The sequence below is a fragment of the Oryx dammah genome, unplaced genomic scaffold (genome assembly GCF_014754425.2).
Source record: "Oryx dammah isolate SB20612 unplaced genomic scaffold, SCBI_Odam_1.1 HiC_scaffold_8, whole genome shotgun sequence".
NCBI classification, from domain to species: domain Eukaryota; kingdom Metazoa; phylum Chordata; class Mammalia; order Artiodactyla; family Bovidae; genus Oryx; species Oryx dammah.
In genome coordinates, this window is record NW_024070192.1 from 5,256,087 (window position 1) to 5,272,508 (window position 16,422).

At 56.6% G+C, this 16,422-nt stretch overlaps 1 protein-coding gene across 1 annotated transcript; it reads right to left on the bottom strand.

The window, feature by feature from the left end:
* Positions 1-1,544: 1,544 nt before the first annotated feature.
* On the bottom strand, positions 1,545-13,295 carry CPSF4L (cleavage and polyadenylation specific factor 4 like). The gene is given in 8 exon segments (XM_040244311.1): positions 1,545-1,708; positions 1,859-2,068; positions 5,742-5,810; positions 7,327-7,377; positions 7,804-7,821; positions 7,824-7,937; positions 11,762-11,866; positions 13,253-13,295. Coding segments are annotated over 8 exon segments (774 nt in total).
* Positions 13,296-16,422: the final 3,127 nt, after the last annotated feature.

The following is a 16,422-nucleotide window of genomic DNA, read 5'->3' on the forward strand; positions in this document are numbered from 1 at the left end:
AGGGGGTCGCCCTCCTCCCCTGCCAGCACCACCCCAGCCTAGTGCTCCGGAGGGAAGCATGCTCAGAGGTGTCCAATTCTTTGGGACCCCATGGACTGTGGCCCACCAGGCTCCTCTGTCCATGGGACTTCCCAGACAAATACTGCAGTGGGTTGCTATTTCCTTCTCCAAGGGATCTTCCCAGCCCAGGGATCGAACCCACGCCTCCTGTTCCTCCTGCACTGGCAGGCAGATTATTCACCACTGAGCCACAAGGCATAGCGCTGGATACAGAACCCCTACTTAACAAGAGTTCAGTAGCTCCCCCCCAGCACCCATGCTCCCCATTTGGCCTCGGTCAAACTTAACCAGCATCCAGCCATCCCCACCAGGGACCAGCAAGCATTTTCTATAGAAACCCAAACAGTAAATATTTTTGGCTTTGCAGGCCATCTGGTCTGTGTTGCAGCTAGCTACTCAACTCTGCCATCACGCCATCGTAAGCGTGAGCACAGTCAGAAACAGGAAATGTAAATGATGAGCTTGGCCCTGTTCCAGTGGAACTATTTATAAGCGTTGGAATTTTCATGTCCATGTGTCAAAAAATACTACATTGGGTTTTTCTTTTTTTCTTCACAACCTTTAAAAAAAAGTCACCCTTAGGTTCCAGGCTGTACAGAAACGGGCCCGATTCGCCCTGCAGGCTGTGCTTTGCCGACTGGTGATTATCGTTCAGTCGCTCAGTTGTGTCCGACTCTGCAAGCCCACGGACTGCAGCGCTCCAGGCCTCTCTGTCCTTACAGTCTCCTGGAGTTTGCTCAGACTCGTGACCCCGGATGCAGGCCCTCATTATCAAGGCTTGTTATCAGTGGGAGCAGCGTCTGTTCCCACAGGGACCAGCCACGAGCAGAGTGGCCCTGACGCAGAACAGCTCTAGACCACAAAGCCTCAGCTTGGCCACAGGTTCCTTCATTAAAACCCACACATGTGTTAATCGAGCCAAAGAGGGAGAGGGGCTCAAGGGCTGAGACGCTCTGCCGAAAGCAGAGATGACAGAGGTGCGAGGGGGTCTGGGAGGAAGGACCCCATATGAGCGCCTTTCCTGGGATGGGCACTCTGAGCAGATGGTGTGATAGTGAGAGCTTGTGGGAACAGTGCAGGGCTAGGGAGTCAGGGTTCCTCAGGGAGCCAAGTGCTGGGAAAGAGTGAGCGCGCCGTCCCCTGCCTGCCTGCACTCACCTTCAGATAACTTGGGTTGAATGAAACATTCATCTTGGGACTGAAGGAGGCATGGTGAGACAGACAATCACAGCCTGGCTCTAAGCCCCTCTTCCCACCGCCGGCTCACTAACACCCCCTGCACCAGCCTGCTGCCCCAATTACGTGTTCTTAGAACCCCACAGGGAAGGGCCTGAACAAGCACCAACAGGACGGGCTAGAGTTCAGCGCGGCCAGCAGGACCGAGGATAGGTGGGCGCAGGGGAGCCCCGCCCCGAGAACCTCAGGAGTGGATGCTGGCCGGACCATTCACTCCCCACCTCCGGCCAGTGAAGGTACGGAAGGTTCTAGAAGCCAGAGTGGGCCCAGCACAGGGTGGGGGCAGGTCGGGGGTGGGGGTCGGGTTGGTCTCTCACACTTGCAAATTGGCATCTGGGTCCTTCCAGGCAGAACCCAGCTAAGTAGTTAGTATACTTTGTCCTGCAGACATGTTGGTACTTACACAGCAGACCTGCTGGGCAAAGAGAGAACGGCCAGACGGATCTTCTTTAGCAAGGGAAGCAGGGGGCAGAGCCCACAGGCCGCCTCAGGAAGGTCCGTCCCTCCCCTGCCAGGAGACACCCCCACATCCCCTGGAGGCCCCTTTCCGTCAGGGCCTTACCCTGCTTGCAGAAACCTCAGTCATACCACGGACAGTCCTGGGTCTTGAAGGCTGGCTTCATGTGGAGGAGCGGACATTCCTTGTTGCAGTCCCCTGAAAATCCCAGGAATCTTTGTGCACAAGTAGGCACATCTTCAAGGTCACATCCACCCTCCAGGAACAAGACTGCCCCTGCCCCTTGCATATAGGCCACTTGCCTGCCTTCTGGGGGTCAGCACTTTTTTGAGGACAGCAAGAAATTTCTCCTCCCTCCTGCAAGCTAAGAAAGGCGGATCCCACACGTATTGGCTCACTGAGGCTTGGGTATGAATACACTCATCTGGAGGAGGTGGGGCAGGGCCAGATGTTCAGAAGGAGGGACTGGAACTGAAGGTATTCAGAGGCTACTTGGGAGAAGGAACGAGGAGAGGTGGGGAAGAGGAGACCCCAGCCAGCAGCTAGAGATCCAGGAAGACCCTGACCCTGCATGGAGATGTTGCTCCTCTGTCCATGGGATTTCCCAGGCAAGATACTGGAGTGGGTTGCCAGGCCCTCCTCCAGGGGATCTTCCCAACCCAGGGATCGAACCTGCATCTCTTATGTCTCCTGCACTGGCAAGCGGGTTCTCTACCACTAGCGCCACCTGGGAAGCCCTGTACCATGGTTAAAGCTTCATCTCTACGATGAAACCTATAAGGCTTCCAGAACCTACATAGTTCTTTCCAGGGGAAATGCTGCAAGAGCAGAGAACTGCTTCAAAGTTGACACAGAGATGAAATAAACGGGACCCAGAGGGACAGCTGTAGTTTCACGGAGCCTGTGCTGTAACCTGTCTGTTTGTGGATCTGACCAAAACTCCTGGTTCCTAGGAGGAGCCAGCCCTACTGGCACAGACCACCAGGAGTTTGGGGAGGGAGTCTATGCCCGCTTAGCTTCCGCACAAGGCCCCAGGGGCTCTGAAGGGACCAAGGGGGAAGACTCAGCCCTTTTTTCACCTCATTCAAGTAGAGAACTAGGGAGTGTTTCCAATCTCATCCTCCTTAAAAGCCTACAACTTAATGAAAGATCAGAAGGAGAAATTAAGGAAACAATCCCATTTACCACTCCATCTAAAAGAATGAAATACCCAGGAATAAACCTATCTAAAGAGGCGAAAGACTTGTAGTACTCAAAAAACTAGAAGATGCTGATGAAAGAAATCAACAATGATACAAGCTGATGGAAAGATATACTGTGTGCTTAGACTGGAGGAATCGGTAGTGTTAGAATGACTGTACTGCCCAAGGCAGGGATCGCCCCGGTGGGTCAGTGGTAAAGAATCTGCTTCCAGTGCAGGAGACACAGGTTCAATCCCTGGGTCAGGAAGATCTCCTGGAGGAGGAAATGGCAACCCACTCCAGCAGTCTTCCCTGAAAAATCCTATGGACAGAGAAGCCTGGCGGGCTACAGTCCACAGGTTGCAAAGAGGTGGACATGACTTAGCGACTCAGCACAACACACAGTGCCCAAGGCAATCTACAGATTCAACACAAGGCCTATCAAATTACCAATGGCATTTTTCACAGGATTTTTTGTTTTATATCGGTGTATGTGTGTATAATATGTATAATAGATAACCAACAGAGACCTACTGTATAGCATGGGGAACTGTACTCAGTATTTTTTAATAACTTATAATGGAAAAAGATCTGAAAAAAAGTATATATATATAAATGAATCACTTTGCTGTACCCTGAAACTAACACAACACTGTAAATCAACTGTACTTTTAAAAAGAAAAAAAAAGCCTGCAACTTAGCGCTTTCCAGGGCCAAAAGGAACACCACAATGTCAATTCCACTGGTTTCCAAACAGGTCTATTCTATACCTCGGGCTTCTGCAAAGCAAGGTCTCGCCTGAGCCCGAAGAACGCCATGGCTTCCCCAGAATTCAACCCCCGCCTTTTCGCAGTTCTCTCATTTCGCAAAGGAGGACACCGTGGCTCAGAGAGGAGAGACCCCGCGTCCACACTGTGTGCTTGCAGCTGTCCGCGTGGGCTCTCGGCACAGCTCTCCCTCTGGGCTCCAGCCTTCGGAAGAAAGGAGGTGACCCCCCCGGGACTGGCGAGCAGGGGCGGAGGCGGCCTTTTCCGCGCCGCCCGGTGCGGCTGTCCGTTCCTCTGTCCGCCAGCAGGTGGCGCCCGCACCCCGCCTGCCGTCGGACGGCCCGCAACGGCTGGTACCTTTGCGACGGGCACTCATCCACTTGTAGGGCCAGGACCCCCGCTTCCTAGCTCCTTTCAGCGACCCTTTCCCGCTGCTACATCTCCCCAACAATAGTTTTTAAGTAAAACCATTCCTTCCAGTAAGACCGATCATTACTGATATGCACAGTATATCTAATAGAGATATTCATTCATTTACTCCAAGAGGCAAAAAAGAAAAAACCTGGCTTACACATCACAACCCTGGTGTCCACACAGGCCCTCACGCTGGGGATTGCTCCAGGGCAGACAGAGACCTGGTCCTGTTCCCAAATCCAGGCCCAGCACGGCCCCCACTCCCCCAAGGAAACCAGGCAAGGTTAATTAAAAGAATAAAGAGTCATTTTAACTTATGACCAAGGGGGACCAGGCTCCGGATAAACTCGGTCCTTTCCTACAAGGGACACAGCCCTCACGAACTGCCGCCACTGGCCAGGAGGGGCAGGAAACAGGATTTGAGCCTGAGGGAAGCTCTTGTTGACCCTGAGCGGGGCACCTTCTTCCTGGATACCCAGGACTCCCCCCACCCCATCAACACTAACGAGGGACAGCTGCCCGCAGCCCCGCTGACGTCTCAAAGCCCAGCCGCCTGGCTCAGAGGTGTCCCTGGAGGCTGGCCCCTCTCGCTCCGAATCCCCCTTCTGAATCCAGTGTGAAAACCACTGGACTAGATAATCCTTAAGGCTTCTTCCAGCTCTGAAAAGCACTGAACTGTGAAAGTTTATCGGGAAAGCTAAGGCCTGAAACCCATGCACAGATCCCGTTCTTAAAGGAGGCAGTGGCTTCCCCCTGCATGGACACCCTCGGACGGCAAGAGAAAGACTGGGGTCAGAGGGAGGGGACGCGCGGGTCCGCAGCTGACCACACAAGTCCCTGAAGGGGCCGAACTTCTGAAGCTCTTGATTGCCCCTTCAGTGACGTTCTACCCCTTCAGTGACGCTGCGGTAGTTTAGTCGCTCAGTTGGGTCTGCTCTTTGCTGCTCCATGGACTGTCCCATCCTCTGTCCATGGGATTTCCCAGGCAAGAACACTGGAGTGGGTTGCCGTTTCCTTCTCCAGGGGATTTTCCCGACCCAGGAAACGAACCTGGGTCTCCTGCACTGCAGGGGGATTCTTTACTGACTGAGCTAGGACAGGAGCCCCCAATCAGTGATGCCAGTTTTCCGTTTAGGGAAGCAATGTGAAGCTGTCTTCTGAAGGAGGTGAAAAGTAGTGAGACGGTTGAAAGAGGCAGCAATGGGGCAGGTGTGTCCAGCCCCACCGTGAAAGGGTGGGCTGTTTGGGAAACACTGGCTCCGACCCTCCCTGGGGCTCCAGATACTGCCTCCTTTTCAGACAGCCCGTCTGGCTGTGTGATTAGCCGGACGGGGCGGGGTAACAATTCGGCCTTTGATTCCCGCCCCACCCTCCCCTTCCCTGGGGCGGGGCGGGGGTGGGGAGGACAGGCTTCGTGTGCCTGAGCCTGGCAGGGCAGTGAAGCAGGGCTCAGAAGACAGGTCCGATTTTTCTAGAGGGTTGGAGAAGCAGGGTGGCCTGGGCTGCCACCTGGGACGCTGGAGACCTCCTTTGGGGGCCCTTCCTCGGGGCAGGGGGCAGCACAGGAAGGGGCATTGCCCACCGGACTTGAAGAGGAGGCCCTCGGTTATCCTGGCGACATTGTACTGGTGCCCTCCTTGCACGCCACCGGCTTCTCCCTCGCCCCTCGGTCGTGCTGGAACGGGCACAGCTTCCCTGGGGGCTCCATGCACCCAGCGCCTGGGCCCAGCTCAGCCCTAGCAGGAGGTACTGGCGTCCCTTCCCCTGGCAGAGGCTAGAACTGGGGGCCAGAGACGGCTTAACAGCCCCCAGCCCTCTCTGCCCGACAGGATGCTCTGCCCCTTCTCAAACCGCAAGAATGCCCCCCAGGGCGGACACCTCCCAAAGCACCCATCACACCCCATCCCCTCCAGCCTGACTTTGCAGGGGTGGGGGGCGGGTGTATGGTTTCCAGCCCTGGTCCCTCCAGTCCCCAACCCAGCAAGGTCCCAGCACAAAGGAAGAACTCGTTAAGGGCCTGCGGAACTCATGTCTTAAAAAATAATACAAATGCTATGTTTCCTGATTCCGGAGATCTAATGTGGTGACGTGAGAGCCAACCTTGTAACAATTCAGAAGGAAATGGAAAGGTTATATTTCGCTCTTTGTCGTCTTCGTTCAGGCTATCTTGCCGTCGGCAGGAAAGATACCCCTCAGTTTCTAAACAGGACCAGTGTTGTGCTGAGCCAACTCTCTGGTAGCATTTTTGGGGTGCTGGGGAGGTGTTCCTTCTGATGGTCTTACTCTCCACCTCTGGCCATTGGCTCGCCTGGCTCTGACCTTCCAGACCTAAGAACACGTTTATTTCTTTGCAAGAGGGCATCTCTGTGAAACCCTGCTCTAGAGACTGGGTGGACCAAGCTGAGGATTCAAAGCCTGGAGTGACCAACCAGTTCATTTCTCCCCTCACCCCACTGTCCAGGGCTGCCCCAAACGCAGACTAGTCACGCGGCCACACGGGCTCCCGGCCCCCCAGCTTCCCCGGAACAGAATCACTTGGATCCTAAAAGCAGGTCCTAAACTCATTCCGAGTTTCTCAACCTGGCTCTCTAGAGGAGACCCCCAAACTGGAGGCAAGACTTCTAGGGGCAACTGGATTTCTACAGGAAGAGCCCGTGAGTGGTTCAGAAGCCAAAAGATGGGAACCCCTGATTTATGTCAGCCACCACCACCCCCCCAACACAATGTCTGCACTGGGGGAGAGGGGTTTGGAAGAGTGGACGGTTGGGCCCCATTGGGGAGGGGGAGACATAAGTTTCTGAGACTGCAGCCTGAGCTTTCTTAGGACACAGGAATGGAGGGGGCCGCTGAACAGGTCCCAGATTAACTCAGAGGGGCAGGAAGGAAGCCCCTCTCCTGGCCAGGGGAGAATTATGAACTCAGGGGCCTCCTGGGAGCACACACTTGACACCCACAAACACTCCCACCTACAGCTGGGCAGAAAGAAGGGACTGTCTCCTTGCAGGCAGCCCTGCCTGCCCTAATGGATGCTAAGCAGTCAGGGACATCCCTGGGAGGTGGGGGGGTAGCCCCCTTGATGGCCCCACCCACTTGCCCTTTGCCCTGAGAATGAACTCATGCCCCTTCCTACGTCCCCTTCCTCACGTGCAAATCCAGCACCCCAGTCCCAGCCAAGCTGAACCCCTGCCAGCCCTCACCTCTGCCCACTCACCTTTCTCGCAGAGCCCTTTGGTGAAGAAGGTGCACAGAGCTGTGCCCGACTCTGGGGGCGAAGAAGGCAGAGGGGACGCTGTGGCCGCCGGAGAGCCTTCACCCCCTGCCCCCCGAGGCGTGGACTTCTAGGTGCTGGCCTCCGGGAACCAGCCTCTGGACTCAACAGTGCCCTGAACTCTGCAGTGGAGACGATGGACTAGGGGCCCAAGGCCGGCCTGGTGCTCAGGCGGCCCGTGGGATCGTCCCAGTTTCTTTCAATTGACCCCTCTAGGGTCTCGGCTTGGCCAGCAGCCAGCCCCATTTTCTGGCTTCCTGGAGAGGACGTAAGGGGGAACGGGGGCTGCCTAAGAAGCAAGGGGCTATGCTGGGGGTCCCGGAAAGACAGGACGGTGGGCCCAAACCCTCCTCCACCTCCTTGGTGAGCAGCTGAGAGGAAGCTGGGGGTGGCGGGGGGGACTCGGGGTCCCGGCCGCACTGTCCATGGCCTGGAAATCAGGAGCCCAGTGCCCTTCTGCGTCTCCACGACCTTCTCGAAGGCGAAAGCCAGCCGCTCCAGCCCCGCGATGACCTCCTGCACCCTCCCCGCCCTGCTGGGGCTGCAGAAAGGCGCTCAGGCCGCCAAGGTGGACCTTATTATATAGCTCCTTGGAGCCCCTTAAAGGGCCAGGCTCTGCGGAGGCCCTCCACCCCACCGCGGCGGGCTGCACGCCCGCGCCCCGCCGTTTCCCGCTCCTGCCCCACGCAGGGGCGCAGAGCCCGGGGCCCCACACCCCACCCCGGGAACACAAGACCCGTGCCCGATGCGCGCTGCTGGGGAGAGACGAGCGAGGCCCCCACACTGCTCGTCTCCCAAACACGCAGACGTCCCCAAACCTGTGTTCAGGTGACTGTGGGGTTTTTTGGCCCAGCACCGGGTCTTGGTTGCAGCGTGTGGGCTCTAGTTCCCCGACCAGGGATCGAACCCAGGCCCCCTGCATCGGGAGCTCAGAGTCTTAGCCACTGGGCCGCCAGGGAAGTCCCCCCGCGTTCACACTTTTCACGTGAAGGCACAGCCGCAGGTGTGAGCTGTGAGGAGAGTTGCACAAGCCAGCCCCAGCGAGGCTGCCTTAATGCTCTGATTCACAGGAGCTGGAGCCTGGGAGCCTGAGGGCGAGGGGGTGGGGCGAGGGTGCGGCGGGATCAGGCCCCCGCCCGCGGGGACCCCTGACGCCCCTCCTCCAGCCTGAGTGACAAGCAGGAGCGAGCTCTTCACCCGAGAGCAGGGAGAGAGGAGAAATCCGGGGGAATCGGAAATCTCTGAATGAATAGCGCTTTGTTCGCCCAGCACACAATCCCGAGCCGGCCGGGGCGGGCGGGCGGGCCGAGCGGGCCGCGGCCTCCCAGCCCGGATTCCGCGGGCCACCCGCGCGCCTCCCGCCCCTGAGAAAGCGCTTTGTACACGAAATCTCTATGCAAATGTTGTTTTATAATCACTACACCACCCCTGCCCCCAGGCCCGGGACGTCTGCAGAGACTCTCAAAGGAGCACTTGAGGACTCTAACCCGGGCCGGCCTCCACCTCCCGCCGCTCTGGACCCCGCGGCCTTCCCCCTCCACCAGGCTGAGGTCTCTCAGCTTAGCGGGGGAATGGACGCCCGCAACGCAGGCGCCCTCCTTGCTGGACAGAGTGGGCAAGGCCGGCAGCACCCCACAGGCCCGCAGCTGGGCCAACAGGACGGAGCCTGCTGGCTTTTGTTCCTGCGCGGCCTTCGCTCCCAGAGTTGTCGTTGTTGTTGTTTTGAACTCGGGTCAGAAAAGGAAACAGACGGAGAGATAGGCCCCTGGAGCCCCGGAGGGGAGGGGTGGGGCAGGGACAGGATCCAGGAGACTCCAGAGCTCGGGGCTCCCGCCAGCTGCACCCCCGGGAGGCAGAGGGCCGGGGTGGGGGCTGTGGGAGGTGGGCTGACGGTCCCTGGGGTCGGGGCCCTGCTTCTTTAGGCCCTAGCCACGGACATTGACCGGTGCCTCCAGAAGACCTTCATCTGTGGACTTGGGCTCATGGCGGGCTCCCTCCTGCCTACCTGGCAGGGAGGCGGGGACGTGGCAAAGAAGAAAGACCCGGCAAAGCCAAGGGCACACCGCTGGGAAGATGGTCAGGGGGTTCACACCCAGGTCTCTCGCCATAAACACCCCAGAGCATCTCTGTGCCAGGATCTGGGGTCCCGAATCAGAGGACTGAGACCCTGCCTTCAGTCTAGGGGGAGACGTTCACCAGCACAGTTCTCCCACAGAGGCAAACAGAGGCACAGGTGCCAAGAGGGGCGCTCGCTGTTCAGGGCTGGGAGGCTCTCAGAGGGGGGTCTGGTGACGATGGGGGAGGGGAGGGAGTGTGGGGGGGGGGGGTCAGCAGTGTGAGAGCAGGGGCGGAGCACCAGGGCAGGCCAAGGCAAGGTCAGGGCCTCGGTTTGGTGGAAGCATAGGCCCTGGACCTGGAGCGCCTTTTAGGACTGTTCTCTGTTTTTTGTTTTAATCATGAAACCCGTGGGGAGCTCGTTCAAGGCTAGGAGAGTCACCCACACAGCACCCTGGAGAACGGAGTGTCAGGAGACCACTTCGCGGATGGTACAAAATAACAATTATAGTCCTGGAGACGTCTTCGGGGGCGCCTACCAGCACCTTGGTGGCCCGCAAAGACGTCATCATAAGGGCGGACGAGGAGACCGCCCCTCATCCACCCCCGCCCCGCCCTCCTCTCCTGGCCAAGGCCCCCCACCGCCCCCCACCCCCAGAAGGCGCACGCAGGGTGACGCCGGTGGGGTCCCTCCTCCCCGGCCTTGCTGTGGTCAGTGCGGCGTGAGTGACAGCACTGCACACACAGGGTGTGGGCTTCCCCGAGTCCCCCTGGAGTGGGCCACCCGGTCTCCAGGAGGTTTCAAGTCCTCACCTCTCCTGCCTGTGGCTGTGACCTTATTTGGAAACTGGGTCTCCACAGACACAGACGCAATTAAATTAAGGATCTCAAGGTGAGATCATCCTGGAATTCAGGTGAGTCCTAAACACAATGACGGGTGTCTTATAAGAGAAAAGGCGACTGGAGACGCTGAGATGCAGAAAAGCCCCACAGAAGAAGCCGCGAGACGCCGGGAAGAGACTGGAGGCACCCGCGGGACCCCACGGAACAGGGGCTCCTCCCGCAGGGGCTCCAGAAGGGACCCACCTGTGAAGCTCCACGCGTGTGCCAGCTGTGCCCAGCCATGTCCGACTCCTCGCACCCCCTTGGACTGTAGCCCTCTGGGCTCCTCTGTCCATCTCCAGACAAGAGTGGGTTGCCGTTTCCTCCTCCAGGGGATCTTCCCCACCCAGGGATCCACCCTGCATCCTTGGCATCTCCTGCATTGGCAGGCGGGTTCTTTATCACTGCACCACCTGGCAAGCCCTTTGACACCTCAACAGTGAGAGTGAATTTCTATTGCTTTGAGCCACCACCTTTGTGGCCATTTGTTCCAGCTGCTTCAGGAAACATCTTCCCACCTGGAGACTGAGCTTCCGAATTCCTGCCCTTTTTACAGAGGCGCAAATAAGCATGCAGACAAGTTGGGCGATTGGCAAGGTCCCACAGCTAATGAGCGTCAAAGCTGGGAGCTGGGAGGACTTCCCTGGTGGTCCAGAGGTTAAGACTCCGCACTTTCACTGCAGGGGGCATGACTTCAATCACTGGTCAGGGAACAAAGATCCCGCATGCCACGCAGCCACAAAAAAAGTAAAGAAAAACTTGGACATGACCTAAATATCCATCAATTAGTCTGCCTGGTTAAATAAATTATTTTTTAAGAAAAAGAAGAAGAATTGAGAGTCAGATCTGGAGGTCTCCCATCTGGCAGGCCCTTCACATCTTCTCTGTCTCAGAACTGGGGAGCTGCCCACCCCGCACCCCCATTTATATTCCTCCCTCAGGGTTCTGGAGTGGACCATGGATCATGCAAGGATAAAAAGCCAGCCCCAGACCAGGGGAACTCTGGCGACACCTGGGGGAGGGTGCTGGGCTGGGTGGGGGTGGGGGGAGCTCTGGCATGTCCCCTCTGGAACCTCCCATCTCCTCTTCTGTGACCTGGAGCTGATCCCCTAGCATTTGTATTTTCATTTATTAATTAATTCATGGCTGCAAAGTGGACGTGCAAATCACTGTACAAACAGTGGTGTTCATTTTTAATCACCATCATTACGAGCTTCTCGTTGAACTCAGACTGCGGATTTCCTGAGTCATCATCCCCGCGCTCCTTTCCCTTTATGAACGTACAGCTCTGAAAAGCAGGGGCTGCGGGAGCTCTGCAATTCTCCGCTGCCTGGAACTGGCCGAGGTCATGGAGGTCATGAGCTCTGCCAGGCCTGGGATGAGTCCCAGCCAGGGCTTTTTTGGGTAACACACCCCCTGGGTACCCATGCATCTGCCTTACCCCCCACTCGAATGCTAGCACTGGCATCGAGCAGGTCAGGGTTCACACCTTGGTTCTGTGGGTCCCCAGCCTGCTGTCCCAGGCCACCTCTCTGAACCTCAGATTCTGCGTCAGTAAAAGGGGGACCCACAGCGTGACCTCCAGGGGCACTGAGGTTGGTGAGAAGTCCACGTGGATGCCTGACACAGCAGATAGGTGCTGTGAGGTGTGACCCGATGTTTAAGGGCCCAGATGTCCCGCTCCCAGGCCCCTGGGGCCACCCTTCTCCAAATTTATTATTCTGTCCAGCTCCTGATAAAAGATCCTTCGGGGTGGGGGCAGGAGACTCTACGCCATGCAGGTGTTGCTGGAGGGGCTCTAAGTCCAGTAGGGATGGGCCTGGCTGCTGGAGAGCTGTTGGGGGAGGGCAGAGGGCAGAGGACGCGCCCCCTCCCCCCACTGCCATGACCCTCAGCTGCTGCTCTGGGCCAGGAACAGTGGACCCGTGTGCCCTGCCCCTTTGCTGCTCTTTGTGCCCGAGATGCCACTTGGCGGGGACAGCTGTTGGTCTCACAAGAGCCACTGGACGTGCAGGGCGGGGATGTCCAACAGCCAGGACGGTCCTGCTGTGTCTCTGCCCCAGAGCTTGGCCTCTGGGAGCCCACGGGTCTAGGAAATCTGCTCTGGGTGGGGCATCACCTTCCCCCAGGGGCGCGGACCCAGAAACAGGGCTGCTGACCCTCCCACGCTCCTCATCACGGCTTCCTCCAGTCTTCTGCAACCGCTCATGGAGAAGGTAATGGCAACCCACTCCAGTACTCTTGCCTGGCAAATCCCATGGATGGAGGAACCTGGTAGGCTGCAGTCCATGGGGTCGCTAGGAGTCGGACACGACTGAGCAACTTCACTTTCACTTTTCACTTTCATGTATTGGACAAAGAAGTGGCAACCCACTCCAGCGTTCTTGCCTGGAGAATCCCAGGGACGGGGGAGCCTGGTGGGCTGCCGTCTCTGGGGTCGCACAGAGTCGGACACGACTGAAGCGACTTAGCAGCAGCAGTAGCAGCAGCAGCAACCGCTCAAGTGGCTTCTACCCATTTTGCAGATAAACCAAGGCCCAGAGAGGTGAAGCAACCGCTTACAGCTCATGCAGCAAGTGGGTGTCAGAATGGGAATCTAGACTCCTGAGAGAGAGAGAGAGACGTGTGTGTGTGTGTGTGTGTGTGTGTTAGTAGCTCAGTCGTGTCTGACTCTGTGACCCCATGGACTGTAGCCTGCCAGGCTGCTCTGTCATGGCATTCTCCAGGTGAGAATACTAGAGTGGGTTGCGATTTCCTCCTCCAGGAGATCTTCCTGACCCAGGGAACCAATCTGCATCACAGGCAGATTCTTTACCATCTGAGCCACCAGGGAAGACCAGACTCCTAACTATTGAACCTACTTACTGGACTACAAAACCCCAAGGAGAAAGCCATTCGTTCACTTCTACAGTTGAAAAGAACCAGTGCTCACTGGCTTGGGTGAGCTTCCCAAAGACCACCAGCTCCGTCTGCATGACCGCAAGCTCCTCCAGTCAACAAAACTGAAGTTCAAGAAAGGCATCCCCCACCCCATCCAGGCTGGTAAGCCTACCAAGACCTCCGTGACCCAAGGCTGTGCCTATGGGTTGGCATGTGGATTGTAATTCTAGCCAGAGAGTCAAAGAAACAGGACATTTGGGGCTCAGGGAATCAGTCCTGGCCCAGGGAATGTCCCAATAGCTTATCTCTTCCAATGAGAGAGAGAGACTGAGATTTGAAGGTACTACACTGCTGGCTCTGAAGTTGAGGGTGGGGGCACAAGCCAAGAAAACAGCCTCTAAAAGTTGGAAGAGGTGAAAAAATGGATTCTCCCCTGGAACCCCCAGAAGGAAGGCAGGCCCGCCAGCACCTTGATCCTAGCTCAGTGAAGGCCCTTTCTAACCTCCAGAACTGTGAGACAATACATCTGTGTTGGGCTTCCCAGGTGGCACCAGGGGTAAAGAATCTGCCTGCCAAAGAAGGAGATGCAAATGACTGGGGTTCGACCCCTGAGTCAGGAAGATCCCCTGGAGGAGGAAATGGCAACCCCCTCCGGGATTCTTGCCTGGGAAATCCCATGGACAGAGGAGCCTGGTGGGCTACAGTCCGTGGGGCCGCAGAGAGTCAGACACTGAAGCCACTGAGCGCGGACACATTTGATATAGTAACAACGTGGAAACACAGACAGGAAAGCTGTCAGTAACAGGCAGCGGAATCCTACGATGCAGGACACAGAGGGACTAGGGAACAAGACCACCTTGGTCTCACGCTGGATCTGGCTCTCCGGCTATTGCGAGACTTTCAAGGAGCTGGGACAAAAAAACAGGCCAAAAAAGGGACTTCCCTGGCAGTCCAGTGGTTAGGACTCTGAGCTCCGGGCTGAGGGGCAGGGGTTCAATTCCTGGCCAGGGAGCTAAGACTTCACATGCTATGTGCGACAACGAAAAAACGAACTGACAGACAAATCCCCCCAAAAAGTCAAGGAGCTGGGAGCTCAGGGAGGGTCTTGAACCTGAGGCCTTGGGAGTCACGGAAGGAGCCACCTTTGCAGCCTTGGGTCTGCTCAAGGGTCGAGAAGCACAATAGACCATAATTGTGAGCAAGGTTCTAGTACCTAATTCCCACATCCAGGGGGACGCTCCTGCACCCCTCACCCTCCCTCAGGGGAGGAAGAGGAAGGCTTCTGTAGAACACAGGCCGCCAGCTGGTCACAGACACCATGATGGATGAGTCCTCCCTGGCCTCGCCTGGTGCACTCACTTTGATGGATGGGGGCCAAGGTCACAGGTTCGATCTGCCTTTGGGTCAATTGAGTCCAGACGACAAAGTCCATTTTCATCACCAAAGACTGCCCTCTGGTCTATTATCTCCAAATGATTCTTGGGTCATGGGGCAGACAGACTGGGTGCAGATGGAAAAAAGCCTCCAGCCCTGACTGTTGACAGGGAGTCAATGGTGCCCACTTTGTGTGCAAAGCCTGGGGGGTGTGGGTGGCAGGAGTGGGTGAGCAGAGGGCAGCCGCCCCTCCCCACTGCCAGCCTGGACGAAGCATCCTGACCCCCAGGTTGGGGGCTGGGGAAGAAGGCAGGGCCCCAGGCGGCAGGGGGGTGGGGTGGAGAACCTCCCGCACGCTGACCTTCCTGCCTGTCAGACGTTCGTCAAACCCACCCAGCTGCCCTTGCCTGTGTTACTCCTTGGCTTGGCCTTGAATTCCATCTCTGGTCCAGGATGCCCCATCTAGGTGAGCAGCTCCAGACACATGGGGATTCACCCTCATCAGCTCGGGACCCACGGATAGGGCATACACAGCAGACACTTATTTTTCTCAGTTTGGGAGGCTGGAAGTCCAAGGTGGAGGTCCCACCTCGGTCGGCTTTTTTGCTGAAGTCTCTTTGGCTGGTTTCTCACTGTGTGTGTCTTCACATGTAGATAGAGAGTGAGCTCTGGGCTCTGCTCTTATCAAGACACTAGCTTTATCACAGACTGGGCTTCCCTGGTGGCTCAGATGGTGAAGAATCTGCTTGCAATGCAGGAGACCTGGGTGCGATCCCTGGGTTCAGAAGCTCCCCTGGAGAAGGGAATAGCAACCCACTGCGGTATTCTTGCCTAGAAAATGCCATGGACAGACCATGGGGTCACAAAGAGTTGGACACGGCTGAGCAACTAACACACACACACCCTCTCTTATGACTTCATCTAAGCCTAATCATCCCCCCAAGGCCCCACTTCCTGATAACCACCTCCTCCGTGGGGCCACCTTTTAATACACCTCAAATCTGACCCAAGGATGAGAAATCAGAAAACCACCTCCGTGGGACTGCTACTCTGAGAAGATCCTCAGAGTTACATGTTTCTGGCTAAGACGAAGAGCCAGGTTTCTCAATTAAAGTAGGTAACAAGATGCAAGTATGTCCATTTCCCTCCCAGAAGGCTCCATAAACATTTTTATACTTTGAATTAAAAAAAAAAAAAAGTGACCTAAAAACATTTTTAAATTGGAATATTTTCCCCTTTACTTTGTATTTATTTTCACTTTTGATCTTCACTGTGTCTTTGGGGGGAGGTGCTGTGCTGGGTCTTTGCTGCTCCCTGGGCTGCTCTCTCCTGGCTGCGAGCAGGGCCTGCCCTTCTTTGTGGTGCGGGCTTCTCGTTGCACAGGCTCCAGGACAGGCGGGCTCAGTAACCGTGGATTTTTGCTGCTAGAGCACAGGCTTAGTAGTTGTGGCACACGGGCTTAGCTGCTCCTTGGCACGTGGGATTTCCCCAGACCCGGGATCGAACACCTGCCTTCTACATTGGCAGGCAGATTCTTTACCACTGAGCCATCAGGGAAGGCCTGGCCTTTATTTTTTTTTTTTTAAAAAAGGAATTCCCTGGCGGTCCAGTGGAACCACCCGGCGCTTTCACTGCAATGGGCCAACAAAAAGAAAAGGTATCCCACCACTCTGATAAGAGTTGTGGTTTTCATTACCGCGGGGATGTTCAGCAATGTCGGGGGCCATTTTGGACCGATGTGGGTCATGGGTGGCTGGGGATACTCCCAGCATGCAGTGGGCAGAGGCCAGGGACTCACCTGGCTCACGTGCTCATATCCCCACGGGGTGCGGGACGGCTCCCGACAAC